Source organism: Labeo rohita, chromosome 24 (assembly GCF_022985175.1).
Source record: "Labeo rohita strain BAU-BD-2019 chromosome 24, IGBB_LRoh.1.0, whole genome shotgun sequence".
Classification (NCBI taxonomy): domain Eukaryota; kingdom Metazoa; phylum Chordata; class Actinopteri; order Cypriniformes; family Cyprinidae; genus Labeo; species Labeo rohita.
The window spans coordinates 9,845,947-9,861,001 of record NC_066892.1 but is presented as its reverse complement, the minus strand read 5'-3'; the positions used below and the strand labels follow the sequence as shown (position 1 = coordinate 9,861,001).

General features: G+C 44.2%; 3 protein-coding genes across 3 annotated transcripts; 1 reads left to right on the top strand and 2 right to left on the bottom strand.

Annotated features, from left to right (window-relative positions):
- Nucleotides 1–1,891: 1,891 nt before the first annotated feature.
- Nucleotides 1,892–3,587, bottom strand: LOC127155623 (uncharacterized). Its single transcript, XM_051097970.1, has 6 exons — nucleotides 3,442–3,587; nucleotides 3,187–3,245; nucleotides 2,800–3,090; nucleotides 2,661–2,687; nucleotides 2,484–2,564; nucleotides 1,892–2,391 (listed from the first exon to the last, which is right to left on the bottom strand). Exons 1-6 carry the CDS (start codon nucleotides 3,444–3,446, stop codon nucleotides 2,195–2,197), a joined length of 660 nt encoding a protein of 219 aa, XP_050953927.1. The 5' UTR covers nucleotides 3,447–3,587; the 3' UTR covers nucleotides 1,892–2,194.
- A 413-nt stretch (nucleotides 3,588–4,000) lies between these two features.
- On the bottom strand, nucleotides 4,001–7,043 carry LOC127156140 (uncharacterized). The gene is made up of 5 exons (XM_051098874.1): nucleotides 6,833–7,043; nucleotides 6,092–6,442; nucleotides 4,707–4,865; nucleotides 4,523–4,563; nucleotides 4,001–4,111 (listed from the first exon to the last, which is right to left on the bottom strand). The coding sequence occupies exons 1-5, from the start codon at nucleotides 6,849–6,851 to the stop codon at nucleotides 4,001–4,003; spliced, it is 681 nt and encodes a 226-aa protein (XP_050954831.1). The 5' UTR covers nucleotides 6,852–7,043.
- A 1,592-nt stretch (nucleotides 7,044–8,635) lies between these two features.
- LOC127156139 (uncharacterized) lies at nucleotides 8,636–11,584 on the top strand. Its single transcript, XM_051098873.1, is given in 3 exon segments — nucleotides 8,636–9,319; nucleotides 9,495–9,933; nucleotides 9,936–11,584. Coding segments are annotated over 3 exon segments (2,772 nt in total).
- Nucleotides 11,585–15,055: the final 3,471 nt, after the last annotated feature.

The following is a 15,055-nucleotide window of genomic DNA, read 5'->3' as shown; positions in this document are numbered from 1 at the left end:
AATTTGAATGTTTTGTCAAGAAAACTTCAAATCATTTATGCCTTAATTCAGTGTTTAACAAATAGATTTGGGTTGTATGTATTTAATATGTCTTAAACATTGATACAGTGTTAATGGATCTCCCTCTGTGGGGTTCAGATCTTCAGCTCAGGTCAGGTTTTGAATTGTATTTTTGAATGCATAACAACGTTACATGTATTGTTTACTCCGTAACCCTGGAGATGAATGAGTAAACCTCAGGCAATTATCAGAAGGTTCAATGTGAGCTTCAGGTGCTTGTAATAATATAATAAAATCCATCTAAAACTAAAAACGACTCAAAACAACCTTGTAGTGTGATTTGCGAGACCTTCATTTTCATGATATTTACATATGTGCCAAGTAAATACACCGCACCTATTCCAGGAAGCTAAGCCCTGATGATAATCTGAACCTACCCGAAGGCACTTCTGAATTTCTCATTGTGTTTAAAGACAATAATACAGATCTCGTTTCGAACACTAACACATACACATTCTGTAAAGCTGCTTTGACATTGTGTATTGTAAAAAGTGCTGTAAAATATAGAATTAGAATTGGCTCAGTCATTGTGCATGGTCATATCTCACAAACATATTGCACATTGTACAGTATATTTTATTTATATTCAGTGTTAAATGCTGTAAGCCTTCAGTTTCACCTAGGGGATTTAAAACGTCCAATTCTCTCCTAAATGGGCCACAATTCCTACCCAAATTTGAGGAATACCATGTCCCATTGCCCAAGTGATATAAAGCTGCTTCATTATTCCTGAAAGATAAACCACCATTTGTAGGTTTCTACGAAGTGAAGAGAAAATGGATCATGACTGTCTTGAGTAAGTCTTGCTCTTATTTAATGTTTTGCTATAACTGGGTATATGTGCATTATTTGTTATGAATTCAATATGGTTTGATGACTGAAGTGTGCTGGTTAATTTGATGTAAACAAAATCAATATTGTTCATATAGTTCAGTTTTTGAGGTTTGTTTTAAGAATAAAGAAAAGTGTTTTAAAGAAGCAGCTTTATTGGGGCCTATAAGACATTGGGAACATAAGACGACAAATCTAAAAAGGAAAACACATTCTTCCCCACCTTTAGAATGTGTTATTCATTGGTTGCTAATCTGAACTCGTAACGTCATGCTCATCATGCTTATCATTCCAGGCTGAGGTGGAAAAAAGTCCCAAGTATCATATGCCAAAAAACATTTGATAGTGCTGTGTTGATGTACATTCCAACTGATAAGGAATAAACAGTAAAGATTTTCCTTTCTCATTTAGTAGTTTTGGTTTCCAGCAAAAGTGTAAGTAAAAATATTAATTGAATTATAGTGGACCCCAATCAGCAATGACATGGCTAGGAAGCAGACATAAAAGCCTGCAGTACAATATACACAAAGATATCTTCCATCTTGTCTTTGTAATTGGTTTAAACAATCCAGTTTTAAAATTTGCAGCTTTTGTAGGAAGAAGCTATAATCAAAGACTTATAATCAAACTTTTCATATTTTTCATATTCTGTGCAGTGGTTAGTTCACAACATACAAAAAATTTAGGATATTTACCTTTATAAGATCTGTTTTTTCTAACCTTTTTACATCACCTTTTTTGCATCACCTTTTATGTTAAATTCTTACATTCAGTTAATAAAATATTTTATAATTCACTATTTGCAGAGGTTGCAAAAACTGCGTCAGAACCAATTTATTCAAATGGCTTCATTCAAGAATGTATAAAGTGACTGTCTTTGTGAATGAGTGAATTTGTTCATTAACTTAACACTACATGTGTTATGCGTTTTATACTGTGATTCAAAGTTCAAGACACACTCAGCAATTCTCTTTTACATTTTTTTATTAAATTAAAAAAAAAAATTATATACATACTGTGAGGTGTAAAATTATGGTTATAGATAATTTTTAAATATGGCTGTACATGCTGATTAATATATTTGATCCATATATATGAATATACATATAAATACATTAACTTTTTTAGACATTCATGTAGTTTGTTTTTCTTATTTTTGAAACATAACATTAAATCATTCTTTGATACAACATTTACAACAGTTCGTGTACACCAACTGTATAGATTTGAGTAACTATTTACATTTCTAATTCTTAACTTTAGTATTACATTTTGGATTAAAACGGAGGATAAATTCTGATGCTCAGCTGATCTGAATGACTGTACAAGGAGGATTGAGAACTTGTTCTGATTTGTCATTTTTAGTTGTATTTTTTCTCTTAATGTGTAAAACCACCAAGCTACATATGATTCCCAAAAAGAGTACTGCCCCGACAATTGGGAGGTGACTGCTTCGTTGATTGTCTTGGTTATTATTGGGATTATTCTTATTGGTGAGATCTATGAGAGAGAAGATGGGGAAAAGTTTGGATGTAATAAAGTTATTTAGCAAACATTTAAAACTTGTAATTCTCATAGATGATGTTATATACCTTGTTTTGCATCAATGGATGATTTGGCATCAATGGATGATTTGGCATCATTGGATGATTTGGCATCACTACACCGTTTACCTGTTGGACCAAAGATCATTTTGTTAAATGATACATATATCATGCTCATTTCAAGTATTGAGAAATTAATTAAAAAATAAACGTATTTCAACAAACCTGTGGACCTTCGACACCTTGTTTTTTCTATAAAAGAAAAATGTAATAAATAATGATTTTTACAGTTTATCCCAGTTTTAATGGTACTTTAATGGTTCTTAATAAAAATAAAATATTTTTAAAATTAAGTTGTATTTACCAGTGACAAGTAGCCTAACTTTACAGGATTGTTTCCTATTGATGTAGAGAATGTACACCCCTTGGTCTGTTTGATTACATTCATTAATAATAAGAGAAAAATTGCCACTAATGTCAATTTTCCTGCTCAGGAAAGTGTCAGCTATTTTCTTCTCTCCAGAATACTTCCAGATCACCCTCTGACCAGTCTCTTTTTTCCAAAGTGCATTTATGTTTGTTTTATCTTCAATATCACTGCCTATGACTTTACAGGATAATGTAATATTGTCACCCTCAAGGGCTTTTGTGATACCTAAACAGTAAGAGTGATTCATGTTAGGAAATGTACAAAAAAGTTAAGAAAAAACTCTTAACAATGAAAAAATATTTTTAAAAATGAACTGCCTACCTCCATTTACTATGCTGATTATGTGGATCAGCAGGAGGATGCATGAGATGCCCATTGACCTGTAATTAAATTAAAAAATGTTAAAAGGCTATTTCTTTTCAGACCTAACTGTGCAATGTGTCAATGTATTTAGAATTTATTGCAAACTTTGCATCGTTTTACTACACTTCTATAATGACTCCTCAGACAAGTGCACAGTTCCTAGCCAGTCAGACTCAGATGTAGCTGCTGTATAATATCAGAAAGTGTACTCACAGCATTCTCTGCCCTCAAGGGTTCTTTTAGTGCGAATTGTTAGCTCTCAGCTCTTCTTGTGCCTTGTGCCTGTGCCTGTGCCTAACAAAGTCACTGCTTGCTTTATATAAAGGGTTGACCATAGTTTTGCTTGGGTGTGTCTTTGGTTAAAGTTCACAACTAGTTTAACGACTTTGATGCACGTTTGCAGGGGCGGGGAGAAGGGGAGGGGTGGTTGGGTCTTGAGTGTTAGCCAGAGGTCACACTCGGCATAAATCGCGGATTTCGGAATCGGGGCACTGAGACCATACCTACAGGGCACTTCAGCGTCAGAGCTCTTAAAGACACCCCACGCGATCCCCTCACCACCCTGTCTGTTTGTCTTTGAAATTTCAATTTTCATCGTCTGCAGTTTCTGTTAATAATCTGCCACCTAGTGGTTCACTATAATACTGTCAAATAGATGGAAATACTCGGGCAGACATTTACTTGATTTCATTTTATTTTTCACTTTGTACATGTATTACTTTTATTTGCACAAAAGGGATGCAGATATTTTGAGTTCTGGAATGTCATTTTTTCATTTAATCCTTGCATACACTGTGTCCTGTGTGAGTTGATGTTTTCCCCTGATTTTTTGTGCTTTGATTATATTCACAGATGCGTATGAAATCTCATCAACTTCATTCCCCTGAAACACACAGAGGTAATTGTAAATGGAAGTGTATTAAGATTATCAAAAAGGTTTATAGGAATCCCTCATTCACACCTAAAATGTTAACTATTAAAATAACTATAACTATAATTATACTGCGTTGGAGTGTCCGCATAAAAGCATTATTTGCCGCTGTTAATGCTCAAGCTCTTTAAAGCAGGGTGATTCTGACTGTCTGTTTTTAACATTCATCATCTGAAAAAAAAACTGTTCTAAAAGTGTTTCCAATTCTATTGTTCTTAGAACAGTTATTAAAAAAACTTTACAGTTATTGTTATAGTTATCGTACATGGTGTAAACAGGCCTTTAGTCTACTCCATAATTCGGTTTGATAACCAACAAAAAAAAAAATCTGATTTTTAATAAAACTGTAGAAAAGATGAATACCTGTTCAACTTTTTCACATCTGTTCACTTTCTTTATATTTCCTGCCAAAAACAACAACAACAACACACATATTTTGATCATAGCAATGCTTTATTAACTGAACAACATAACTATAGTATCAAAAGTAGGCATGTATTTAAATTGTATTATCATTATGTTGATTATTTTATGCATTCTTGTTTACCTGTTTTGTGTTTTTTTCTTCTCCAGCACACACATGCATTTAACACCAGTGACACTAAAATAAGCGCACAGACAACAGCCAGCCACAAGCTGGAACCACATGTGGACAGTTGGTTGATATTCTCTGTATCCTGCTGCTTTACATCTCCAGGGCTCTCATCTGCCATTAAAGTAAAACAGTTGAAAGTGAGCGGAAACGCACAGTATGAAATAAAAGTTTTTGTCCAATGCATGATGGCCACTATTAATTACCCCTAAAAAACCTTGTATATCTGAATTTTTTTTCCATATTTTTTTTTTTTAGCTAGGAGCATGAAATTGTCCAGCCATAATAGGATTATAAATACTTTTAAATTCGTTTGTTAAATTAAATGTCTTGTATTGTAGAATGCACGCTCAGCACCGCCGAGCATTTGTAGCTTTATATAAGAATTTTTGTAGGTATTGTTCCCTACCATCACATTCATATCTGCAACCAATAAATAAATTACTACTAGAGCACAGAATTGTTTAAAAGAGTACATATTTCTTCATTTGATCTAGTCACTTGATTCCACTCTCAAAATGCACCAGATTTTTGCATTTAAATTTTGTTTGTGTGCCAGTTCACCTTACTATTTGCATGTGGACCATATATGGCACTAAATACATTTCTCCAGTAAAGCATAATGATTAAGGGAGGGCCTCACACAAAGAGCAGCCTAGAGGCCCCTGACCACCATAATCCACCCCTGGGTGTATGCACGTAATGTATGTAACTGCAGAAAATGGGATTCAAATCTAGAATATTTTTCCCCATTTTGTGAAAAATGAAAATAGTTATGATGCACAGAACAACATTGTTTAGTTTCACAAAACAGAAAGTGGCTGTAAGAAAAGAGCTAAAGCACTGAACCCCATTTCCACCCTCAGGGGAATAATTAAGAATTCCCAATCAACTGAAGTTGTTACAGATCTGCCTGCAAGAGGTCTATATTGTCATAATGCACATTGAGGAGGAGAGTTTGAGTGGCCAAAAACTCTCCAAGGATCACAGCTGGAGAACTGCAAAGAGAATTGCAAAGATTAACATCACTTTTTAGTGCTTTGCACTTTGTACTTTTGTACCTTTACAATGCTTTACAGTTAACATTTTAAAACAACTGTCTAGCAGATAAATTGTGCAAGACAAATTGTGGTGGTAGAACATACCACCACAATTTGAGACACAGTATGAAAAACACTCAGATACAGATGTTTACATCAGTAAAAGGAAAAAGCAAAAATAATTTTCTGTGCTCTCTCACCTCTTTTTAGGGTTTTGTTGTTTTAATTGATCACATGGTCATTAATTTTAAATCAATATAAATTAATGTACCTGTAAAATTAATTGTCTGAAGCACATACCTTCATAGTCCAGTTTTGTGCAGTGAGTTTGCTCTAACATGCATTCAGTGCAGCAGTAGAGCATGAGATCAGTGTCAGTGATGTTCATCAGTAGCAGAGAGTGAGTGTTTGTGGATGAACTGAGAGCTTTTATTCGACCTGCGTAACTGGGGTGAATATGAATTGGCTCTGGTTTAGATTGATTCCCTTCAACATATTCAAGCTTCAGAATTCTGACAAATGTTTGGTTTCCATTTGTAATGATCCAAGTAATCTCTCTATCATCTTCAGTGCTACAGGGCAGTGTTGTGTTTCCTCCTGGATAAACTTTCACTGAAGATCCGTCAGTGAGAATCAAGACAACACCGAAGCCTGGAGATGAAACAATACAAAAAAAACAAAAAAAAAAACAAAAAACAAAAAAAACATTGCAACATAAGTTTAATCTAAACTAGATTGCAAACCATGCATATTTTTTTAACATATACTGTAATCTTTCATAATTTTAATATCGTAATATATGCACTGTAAACATGTACTTCATGTGCAGTATCCAAATCAAATTAAAAAATTTTATTTAGTATGACTGAATCAGTCTGGCTTTAAATCAATAAAAGTCAGGGTAGATCAAGTAGAAATAACTTTTTAAGATAACAACAGTACTATATGAATCCATTTTTACAGTGTTGGTCTTTGTGAAGTCATCATAGTGTTGCCATAAATTATACAATTATATATAGTATCTCTATGCAGCATACTTACATATTAAAATGTTGATCATTGTTGTTTTCTATGTTTTTCTTATCCCAAAGTCTAGCTGAAATAGTAATTTCTGTTTCTCTTTCTTGTCATTAAAATGCCTACAACTAGATGAGACCACTATGTGGTAAAAAACTGTGACCAGTAAGGAACTAAGTACTAGCCATCGAACTAAAGCTCATGTTATTTCTCTCTATATAACTCCACCCACCATTAGTTGTTCTGACCAATCAGCCAGGAAGGGAAATTTTGTTTTAAACAGATTCCTGCAGGGTGCTTTACCACTGACCAACTAAAGAAAAAAAATGCATAGTGTCTGTGCTGTGAACCATGGAGGGCCCCATGTAAAGAGTTAAAATACCTGCCTGAAGAAGGTACAGTATACCAAAAGATATGGTTCTACGGATACTGATTTTTTTTTCTCATTTATTTATACACATTATTTATGGACTTTATGCACATAAATTTTATTTTGGCAAAGAACTGCCTGTTGCCCCTGTCACTGTTGAAGTTAACCTTTTACATACAACAACATATGGGAGACATGTTGTAGTATGTACCTGGAGGTATTGTGACCTTTTTAGAAGCCGTCATATGAAAGGATAATCATGATCATAACATTTATTTATATTTGACCTGGATATTACAGGACTGAAAAATGTGCATTTCCATTTCTCATTTCTCCATTTAAATTTCTCAAAGGGCAGACCATGGGGAGTGCTATAACATCATCAGTATAACCAGTTAGAAATTAGGTACAATCACTATCATACATGAGCACCAACTTCCTGAAGTGACATTAAAAGTCCTTGTATACAAATGCTAAAAGATCCACTGGACTTCTAATGAGGAGATGAGCATTTGGGTCTTTCATCAAAAATGAATAATCTGATAGTGTTGTTATGGCATTAAACCATCATGTTTTCATTTTAAAAAATATATCTTGTGCTTTAGAGATGGGAATTATGGTTCCCCTTCAGGAACTCGAGCCGCGTCGAAACGCTAGGGGAACGCCTTCAGCGTGACCGTGCTCTGAATCACATGTGTAATCAGTCCAATGGAAGAGCGAGACGTCAACGGCGGGTGACGTCACCAACCAGGAAGCTATAAATACACGTGCGTTGGAAACCGGCGTCAGCTTCTGTCTTTCAGCAGCGCTCTGTGTCTGTGTGTTTGTGCTCATTTTGGTTGCCAGTTTGCACCACTTTTATTTCAAAGAGCACAATGTCTAAAAAGAGTCAAAAAACTAAGCATTTAGACAAACCATGTTTTAGAGCGTGTGTTCCTCCCTGCCCTCGCTACATCACGAGCGGGGATACACACGCTCTATGCGTGGTTTGTCTGGGAGCGGAGCATGCGGCATCGGCTTTCGAGAAAGCCGATTGCCCGCACTGCGATCCTCTTCCAATGCGCACGCTCCGCTCCCGGAAGGCTCTCTTCGAGGAGGGAGCCTTCAAAAGCGTTCCTCGCGGGTCTGGTCCCGCTTCCGCCGAGGCGGAGCGGGCACTACACTCGTGGGGATCGCAGTTGGATCTGCTGGAGGGTATGGAGACGGGTGTCCCCCTATCTTCTGCCTCACCCAGCAGATCCGCAGCCCGGTCCGCGGGATCGGAAGCCCGCACTGCGGTTTCTTCCCCTCGCGGATCGGGCTCGACGGTCCGACTCTCATCCTCCGAGGGGGCTGAGGTCGAGATCGTCGAGGAAACCCCCCAGTCTGTGCAGTATAAGGAGCTGCTGGAGGTTGTGACTCGTGCGGTCGAGAAGCTAAAAATAGATCACAGGCCGAGCCTCAGAGAAGCAGATTAGATGAGAGATTTCTGCAGTCTCGGCCACCTTCAGCCCGCCGGAGCCTTCCTTTCTTCCGTGTGGAGATCGTGGAATTCTCCGTTTTCAGCCCGCTTGTTCATCCCCGCTTCCTACAATTATGGCAGTGTTGCGGGGCTGGATGAGCGCGGCTACAGAGCGATGCCACGGGTGGAACAGACACTCGCCAGCTATCTGTCCCCCGGTTCGGCATCGTCTCTTAAGGCTCCGGCATTGCCGACCAAACCGCTGCGAGTCACCTCAGCGTTGGTTGGCAAGGGGTACACGGCGGCAGGTCAGGCTGGTGCGTGTCTGCACACGATGTCCGTGTTGCAGGCATACCAGGCTGACGCTCGTGCTATTGGGCGGTCTATGGCAGCCCTAGTGGCCGCGGAGAGACACCTTTGGTTGACCCTGTCCGATATGAAAGAAAAGGACAGGGTCTTCCTTCTGGACGCCCCGCTTTCGCCTTCTGGCCTGTTCGGCGACTCCGTTAACTTGGTCGTCGACAGGTACCAGGAGGCTCGTAAGCAAGCGGCGGCGTTCCAGCGGTTCCTCCCCCTCCGCCATCCAGCTCGCGAGGCTGCTGGGCGGGAGCAGCCTCGGCCGTCTACCAGCTCCTCATACCGCGACGCACAGAAACAGAGTGTGGCCACTCGCACTCCGCCCCATCGAGAGCGAGTGGTCGTACGCTCTAAGTCGGGGACTTCTAGGGCGAGGCCCGACCTGAGGGTCGTGCTGCAGTCTAAGAAGTCCTCGACTAAGCGGTCCTGACAATTCAGGACCGCTGAGGGCAGCCCCAAGGGGGGAAAGGCGGGGTGCACCGCATTCTTCGGTGTCCGCCTCCCTCCTGTGCCCTCAGGAGACCGTTCTGCTAACCCTGCCGGTGCTTCAGGGCGCAGCGGCCTCCAGCGAGCATACACCTCGGTTTCTCCTGCCCGGCAATGTAGCGGGGCCGGGGGGCTCGCCACCCCCGAGGGGGTTTCAGGGGCCGCTAGTTCAGGTGCTTCCTGCCGGGGAACCGTTACAGGACACCGTTCTAGTGACTCAACAAACACCAGAGACCAGTCTCGAGAGACTGGTTCCCTTAGTAGATCATTTGGCAGCGTGGAAACTACTGCCCAATGTGTCTGCTTGGGTCCTGCGTACTGTAGAAAGAGGGTATCGAATACAGTTCGGCGCTCCTCCGCCGCCATTTGTCGGGGTCTCCCCCACCTTGGTGGGCCCCGAGCAGGGTCTGGTAATGGAACAAGAAGTAGTTTCTCTTCTGAGGAAGGAGGCCATCGAGGTGGTCCCTCCTCACGACAGGGAGTCTACAGCCGGTATTTCATTGTTCCGAAGAAGGATGGGGGCCTGCGTCCCATTTTAGATCTTCGTGTTCTGAACCGCTCAGTCATGAAGCTGAAGTTCAGGATGCTTACTCTCAAGCAAGTAGTGTCAGAAATCAGGTCCGAGGACTGGTTTGTGACGATAGATCTGAAAGACGTGTACTTCCATGTCTCCATCCTTCCTCAACACAGGAAGTTCCTCAGGTTTGCTTTCAGGGGCGAAGCATACCAATATCGGGTTCTTCCGTTCGGCCTAGCACTCTCCCCCCGCACTTTTACCAAGTGTGTGGATGCAGCTCTGGCTCCGTTGCGACTCCAGGGCATCCGCATACTAAACTATATCGACGACTGGTTAATTCTAGCACAGTCGGAACAGTTAGCGGCTCAGCATCGAGATGTTGTGCTCGCTCACATGAAAGAGTTGGGGCTGAGACTGAACGCCAAGAAAAGTGTGTTGTCTCCATTACAGAGAACCACTTATCTACGTGTGGTATGGGATTCGACCACGATGCGGGCACGGTTGTCTCCTGCTCGGATAGAGTCGATCCTCGCTGCAGTCAGGAGAGTCAAAGTAGGCCGGTCACTCACTGTCAAGCAGTTTCAACAACTGCTGGGTCTGATGGCGGCTGCGTCCAACGTGATACCTTTTGGCCTGCTGTACATGAGACCCCTACAGTGGTGGCTCAAAACCAGGGGGTTCTCCCCGAGGGGAAACCCGCTTCGCATGATCAAGGTCACGCGGCGATGCCTACGTGCCTTGGACATGTGGAGGAATCCCTGGTTCCTGTCTCAGGGCCCGGTGCTGGGAGCTCCTTGTCGCCGCGTAACGCTAGCGACAGATGCTTCCCTCACCGGTTGGGGTGCGGTCATGAGTGGCCACACCGCCCGCGGTCTGTGGAGAGGTCACCAACTCACTTGGCACATAAATTGCCTGGAGATGCTGGCCGTGTTCCAAGCACTGAAGCACTTTCTCCCGGACCTAAGAGACCGCCATGTGTTGGTCCGCACCGACAACACAGTGGTGGTCTCTTACATCAACCACCAGGGAGGCCTGCGTTCGCGCCCCTTGTACAAGCTGGCGCACCAGATCCTTGTGTGGTCCCGGGGCAAACTCCTCTCGCTGAGAGCAGTTTGCTTGCCGGGCTATCTCAATGTGGGAGCAGACATCCTGTCGAGACAGGGGCCGAGGCCCGGGGAATGGATGCTTCACCCCGAGGTGGTGAAGCAGATTTGGAGAGTGTTTGGTCCAGCCCAAGTGGACCTTTTTGCCACGAGGGAGAACACGCAATGTCCCCTCTGGTACTCTCTAGTTCATCCAGCTCCCCTGGGGCTGGATGCCATGGTACAGACGTGGCCGAGGCTTCGTCTGTACGCTTTTCCCCCGATCGCTCTGCTCCCGGGAGTTCTAGAGAGAGTGCGCCGGGACGGGGTGTCCCTCCTCCTAGTAGCCCCGTACTGGCCGGGCCGAGTATGGTTCTCGGACCTGATTTCTCTCCTCGACGGCTCTCCATGGGAGATTCCCGTCAGGAGGGATCTCCTCTCACAGGCGGGGGGCTCTGTGTTCCACCCTCGCCCGGAGCTGTGGAAACTTTGGGTGTGGCCCCTGAGGGGGCACACCTTTTAGCTTCCGGTCTCTCAACCGAGGTTGTTGAGACCATCCTCCAATCTAGAGCTCCCTCTACGAGGAAACTTTAAGTGAAGTTTAAGTGAAGCCTTGAAGTGGAGGCTTTTCACTTCTTGGTGCGAACGCCACCAGCAGGACCCAGTTAACTGCCCAGTTGGTACAGTGCTGGAGTTCCTGCAGGATAGGCTTTCCGCAGGGTTATCCCACTCCACCCTGAAGGTCTACGTGGCGGCCATTGCGGCCTACCACGCCCCTCACGGTGGTCTCTCGATGGGTAAAGACCCCCTTGTCTCTCGTTTCCTCCGCGGTGCACTGAGGCTGAGGCCTCCTGTACGTTCTCGTGTTCCCTCATGGGACTTGTCGCTGGTGCTTGAGGCTCTCTGTAGGCCTCCTTTCGAGCCTATTGAAGAGATTTCCGATCGTCACCTTACGATTAAGAGCAGTTTTGCTCATTGCTATTACTTCTCTTAAGAGAGTTGGGGATCTCCAGGCCCTATCAGTGGCCCCTTCTTTTCTGGACTTTGCGCCAGGTTTGGCAAAAGCTTTTTTTGCACCCTCGTCCGGGTTATATCCCTAAAGTCCCCTCCTCAGCACCACGGCCGGTCGTACCTCAGGCCTTTTGTCCTCCTCCCTTTCGGGAGCCTGACCAGCAGAAGCTAAACTGTATGTGTCCAGTTCGAGCGCTGGACACGTACGTCCACAGAGCTGCCATGTGGAGAAAATCTGATCAGCTTTTCGTTTGCTATGGTCCGGCTAAGCGAGGCTTTCCGGCCACCAAACAAACTTTAAGTCGTTGGATTGTGGATGCTATCTCTTTTTTTTTTTTTTTTTTTTTTTTTTTTTTTTTTTTTTTTTTTTTCCCGGCCTGTCAGTAACACAGATAACACATGACAGTGTGTATGTGTAGCTATGTTATCATCATTCACATTTTTTTTTTTTTTTTTTTTTTTTTTTTTTTTTTTTTTTTTATGTATTTAATTAATTTAATTTTATGTACCTTTTTATTTAACCATACTATTACAGACAAGACCGGGGGGATAGAGAAAACGGGAAAAAAAAAAATAAAATAAAATAAAATAAAAATTGGGGAGAAAGTCAACAGAAGAGGGGGAAAAGAGAGAGAGAGAGAGAGAGAGAAGAAGAAGAAAAAAAAAATAAAAAAAAAAAAAAAAAAAAAGGAGAAGGAGGATAGAGAAAGAGAGAAAGATCAAAAAAAGATAATCTGCTTCCATACCTGCTGACAAAAGGAGAAAACACAACAGCAGAGTAACTGCAGCAACAACCAACATCTATATAAATCACAGTAAATACTACATGTTAAATGTTATTGTGCAGCACACATAACTAATATTACAAAACATGTTTTGAAGCAACAGCAGATCAAGACAGTGTGTGTCTGTGAGCACCTGTTTTTACACCAATGTGAATGCTTGTGTGTACACCTGTGTGCACACCTGTGTGTGTGAGCGCGTTTGTGTTCATAAGGTTCTTCCATGTAAATGTTTAATAGTGTGTGTGGGGAACCACAGCCCCGCCCCGCAAGGTATGAAGCAGACATGGAGGAGACCCGGGCCCAAACATCCGGATGCCCCCGAGCACGAGAGTCCCAGGAGAACCACCGCAGGGACAACCGCGGCCCCCACCCAGAAAAGGGCAGAGGAGGGCCCGGGGGGGATCATCCGGCAGCCACAATGCAGACGTCCCAGGGGGCGTGGCGGCAAGCCCGCAGGTTCCGCCGGCAGCCGGCCACACCAGAGCAGACCGGCCCTGGGCCCGGCGATCCAAGGGCCCCCACCCCCTAGCCGGGGCCCAGCAAAGCCAGGGGGCCAGGCCCCGCCAAGCAACCGCCGAGATCGGGCCAGCGCTCACCCGAGCATCCCGCCCGGAGCGAGAAACCACCAACGCACCGGCGGCCGGGGCATCCTCCACCGGCAGGGCGTGGTGGGGGCCTGAGATGATGAGTGAGGCGGAGTCTAAGGCCTGACCTGACACATGGACATAGACAAACAGGCACACATATATACAAGCACACGTTCCCACCCTCATGCACGCAAACAAATATTCACGCACTCGCCCCACATGTAGACATACAAAAATGGACACAGTACCCACAATCACACTCCCCATTTGTACTCTATACTCCTGGATCCAGGCACCACTACCCCCAGAGGGGCAATCAGCGCCAGACCCCGGAGCTGAACCCTCTTCACTCTGGCGTGGAGACAGGAAGACCACCCCGGTACCCCGCAGCAGCAGAGAAGACCACCAGCCCAGACCCCGACCGGATGGCCAGCTCGTCCTCACAGCCCCCAGCCCCGGACAAAGAACAGAGAACAGGGGTGTGGAGAAAAAAAAAAAAAAAAAAAAAAAGAAGACCCCATGCCTCACCTCACCCGCTCAAATGTAGTGTTGGTGTGTGTTGTTCTAAAGTGCTTTAAAACAGGGGAGGGGCAAGACACTAACCACCCTCCGCCAGCTCGTGTCAAATCGGCACCTCCCCAAGAGCCCTCAATGTCTATGTGTAACTTAAAATTGAGAAGTGGGCACCAGCACCAGAGAGAAGGCTGAATGAACAGACCGCCCCCTGGATGCCATTCAGTGTGCCCACCCCCAAGGCCCTATATGTATGTGTCATGTGACAGTAAGTAATGAGAGTGTCTAAGTTGTGATGTATGATTGAGATGCAGGTGGCCACAAGGAGACAGAGGAGTACCACCTCCCCTGCATCCCAGCAACACACCCGCACCCCAAAACCCTACCTGTATGTTGGTGTGATGGAGCGGGAGAAGGGAAGCATTAGGGATGGGGAGGAAATCATTGGAGGGGGCAAAGTACCCCCCCCCTGGAGCCAGCTCCCCCCGCTGACCCCCATAGGCACCCCCGTTGCCCCAAATCTGCCCAGGGCAGGGGGTCCAGGCCCATCCAGACCGGGGCCCAGGCCCATGTGGATGCTATCTCTACTGCATATGAGTCCTCTGGTCTCCCTACTCCTTTAGGGGTCAAGGCTCACTCAACCCGGAGTGTTTCGGCCTCCAAGGCCTTCCTCGAAGGTGTCCCTATTCAGGACATCTGTAATGCTGCGGGATGGTCCACGCCTCTTACTTTTGTCAGGTTTTATGACCTAGACTTACGAGTCTCTCCTGGCTCTTCCGTCCTTTGTCCTAGCTCTTCCTAGGCAGGGACTTGGCTTCTGGCGGCGTGGGCATCTCGTTCCCCTAGCGTTTCGACGTGGCTCGAGTTCCTGAAGGGGAACGTCTCAGGTTACGTATGTAACCCTGGTTCCCCGAGGGAACGAGACGCCGCGTCTCGAGGCCCTCATCCTGCATCCCTGCGAGCGCTGCTTCTCTCCTGAAGCTGACGCCGGTTTCCAACGCACGTGTATTTATAGCTTCCTGGTTGGTGACGTCACCCGCCGTTGATGTCTCGCTCTTCCATTGGACTGATTACACATGTGATTCAGAGCACGGTCAC

Coding starts and splice junctions, on each gene's coding strand:
- LOC127156140 (XM_051098874.1), bottom strand. Junction 4,866..6,091: donor CACAAAACTGGACTATGAAG/GTATGTGCTTCA, acceptor CTTTAATGGCAG/ATGAGAGCCCTGGAGATGTA. Junction 4,564..4,706: donor AAGAAAAAAACACAAAACAG/GTAAACAAGAAT, acceptor TGTTTTTGGCAG/GAAATATAAAGAAAGTGAAC.
- LOC127155623 (XM_051097970.1), bottom strand. Junction 2,565..2,660: donor AAGGTGTCGAAGGTCCACAG/GTTTGTTGAAAT, acceptor TTGGTCCAACAG/GTAAACGGTGTAGTGATGCC. Junction 2,392..2,483: donor ATCCATTGATGCAAAACAAG/GTATATAACATC, acceptor TCTCTCTCATAG/ATCTCACCAATAAGAATAAT.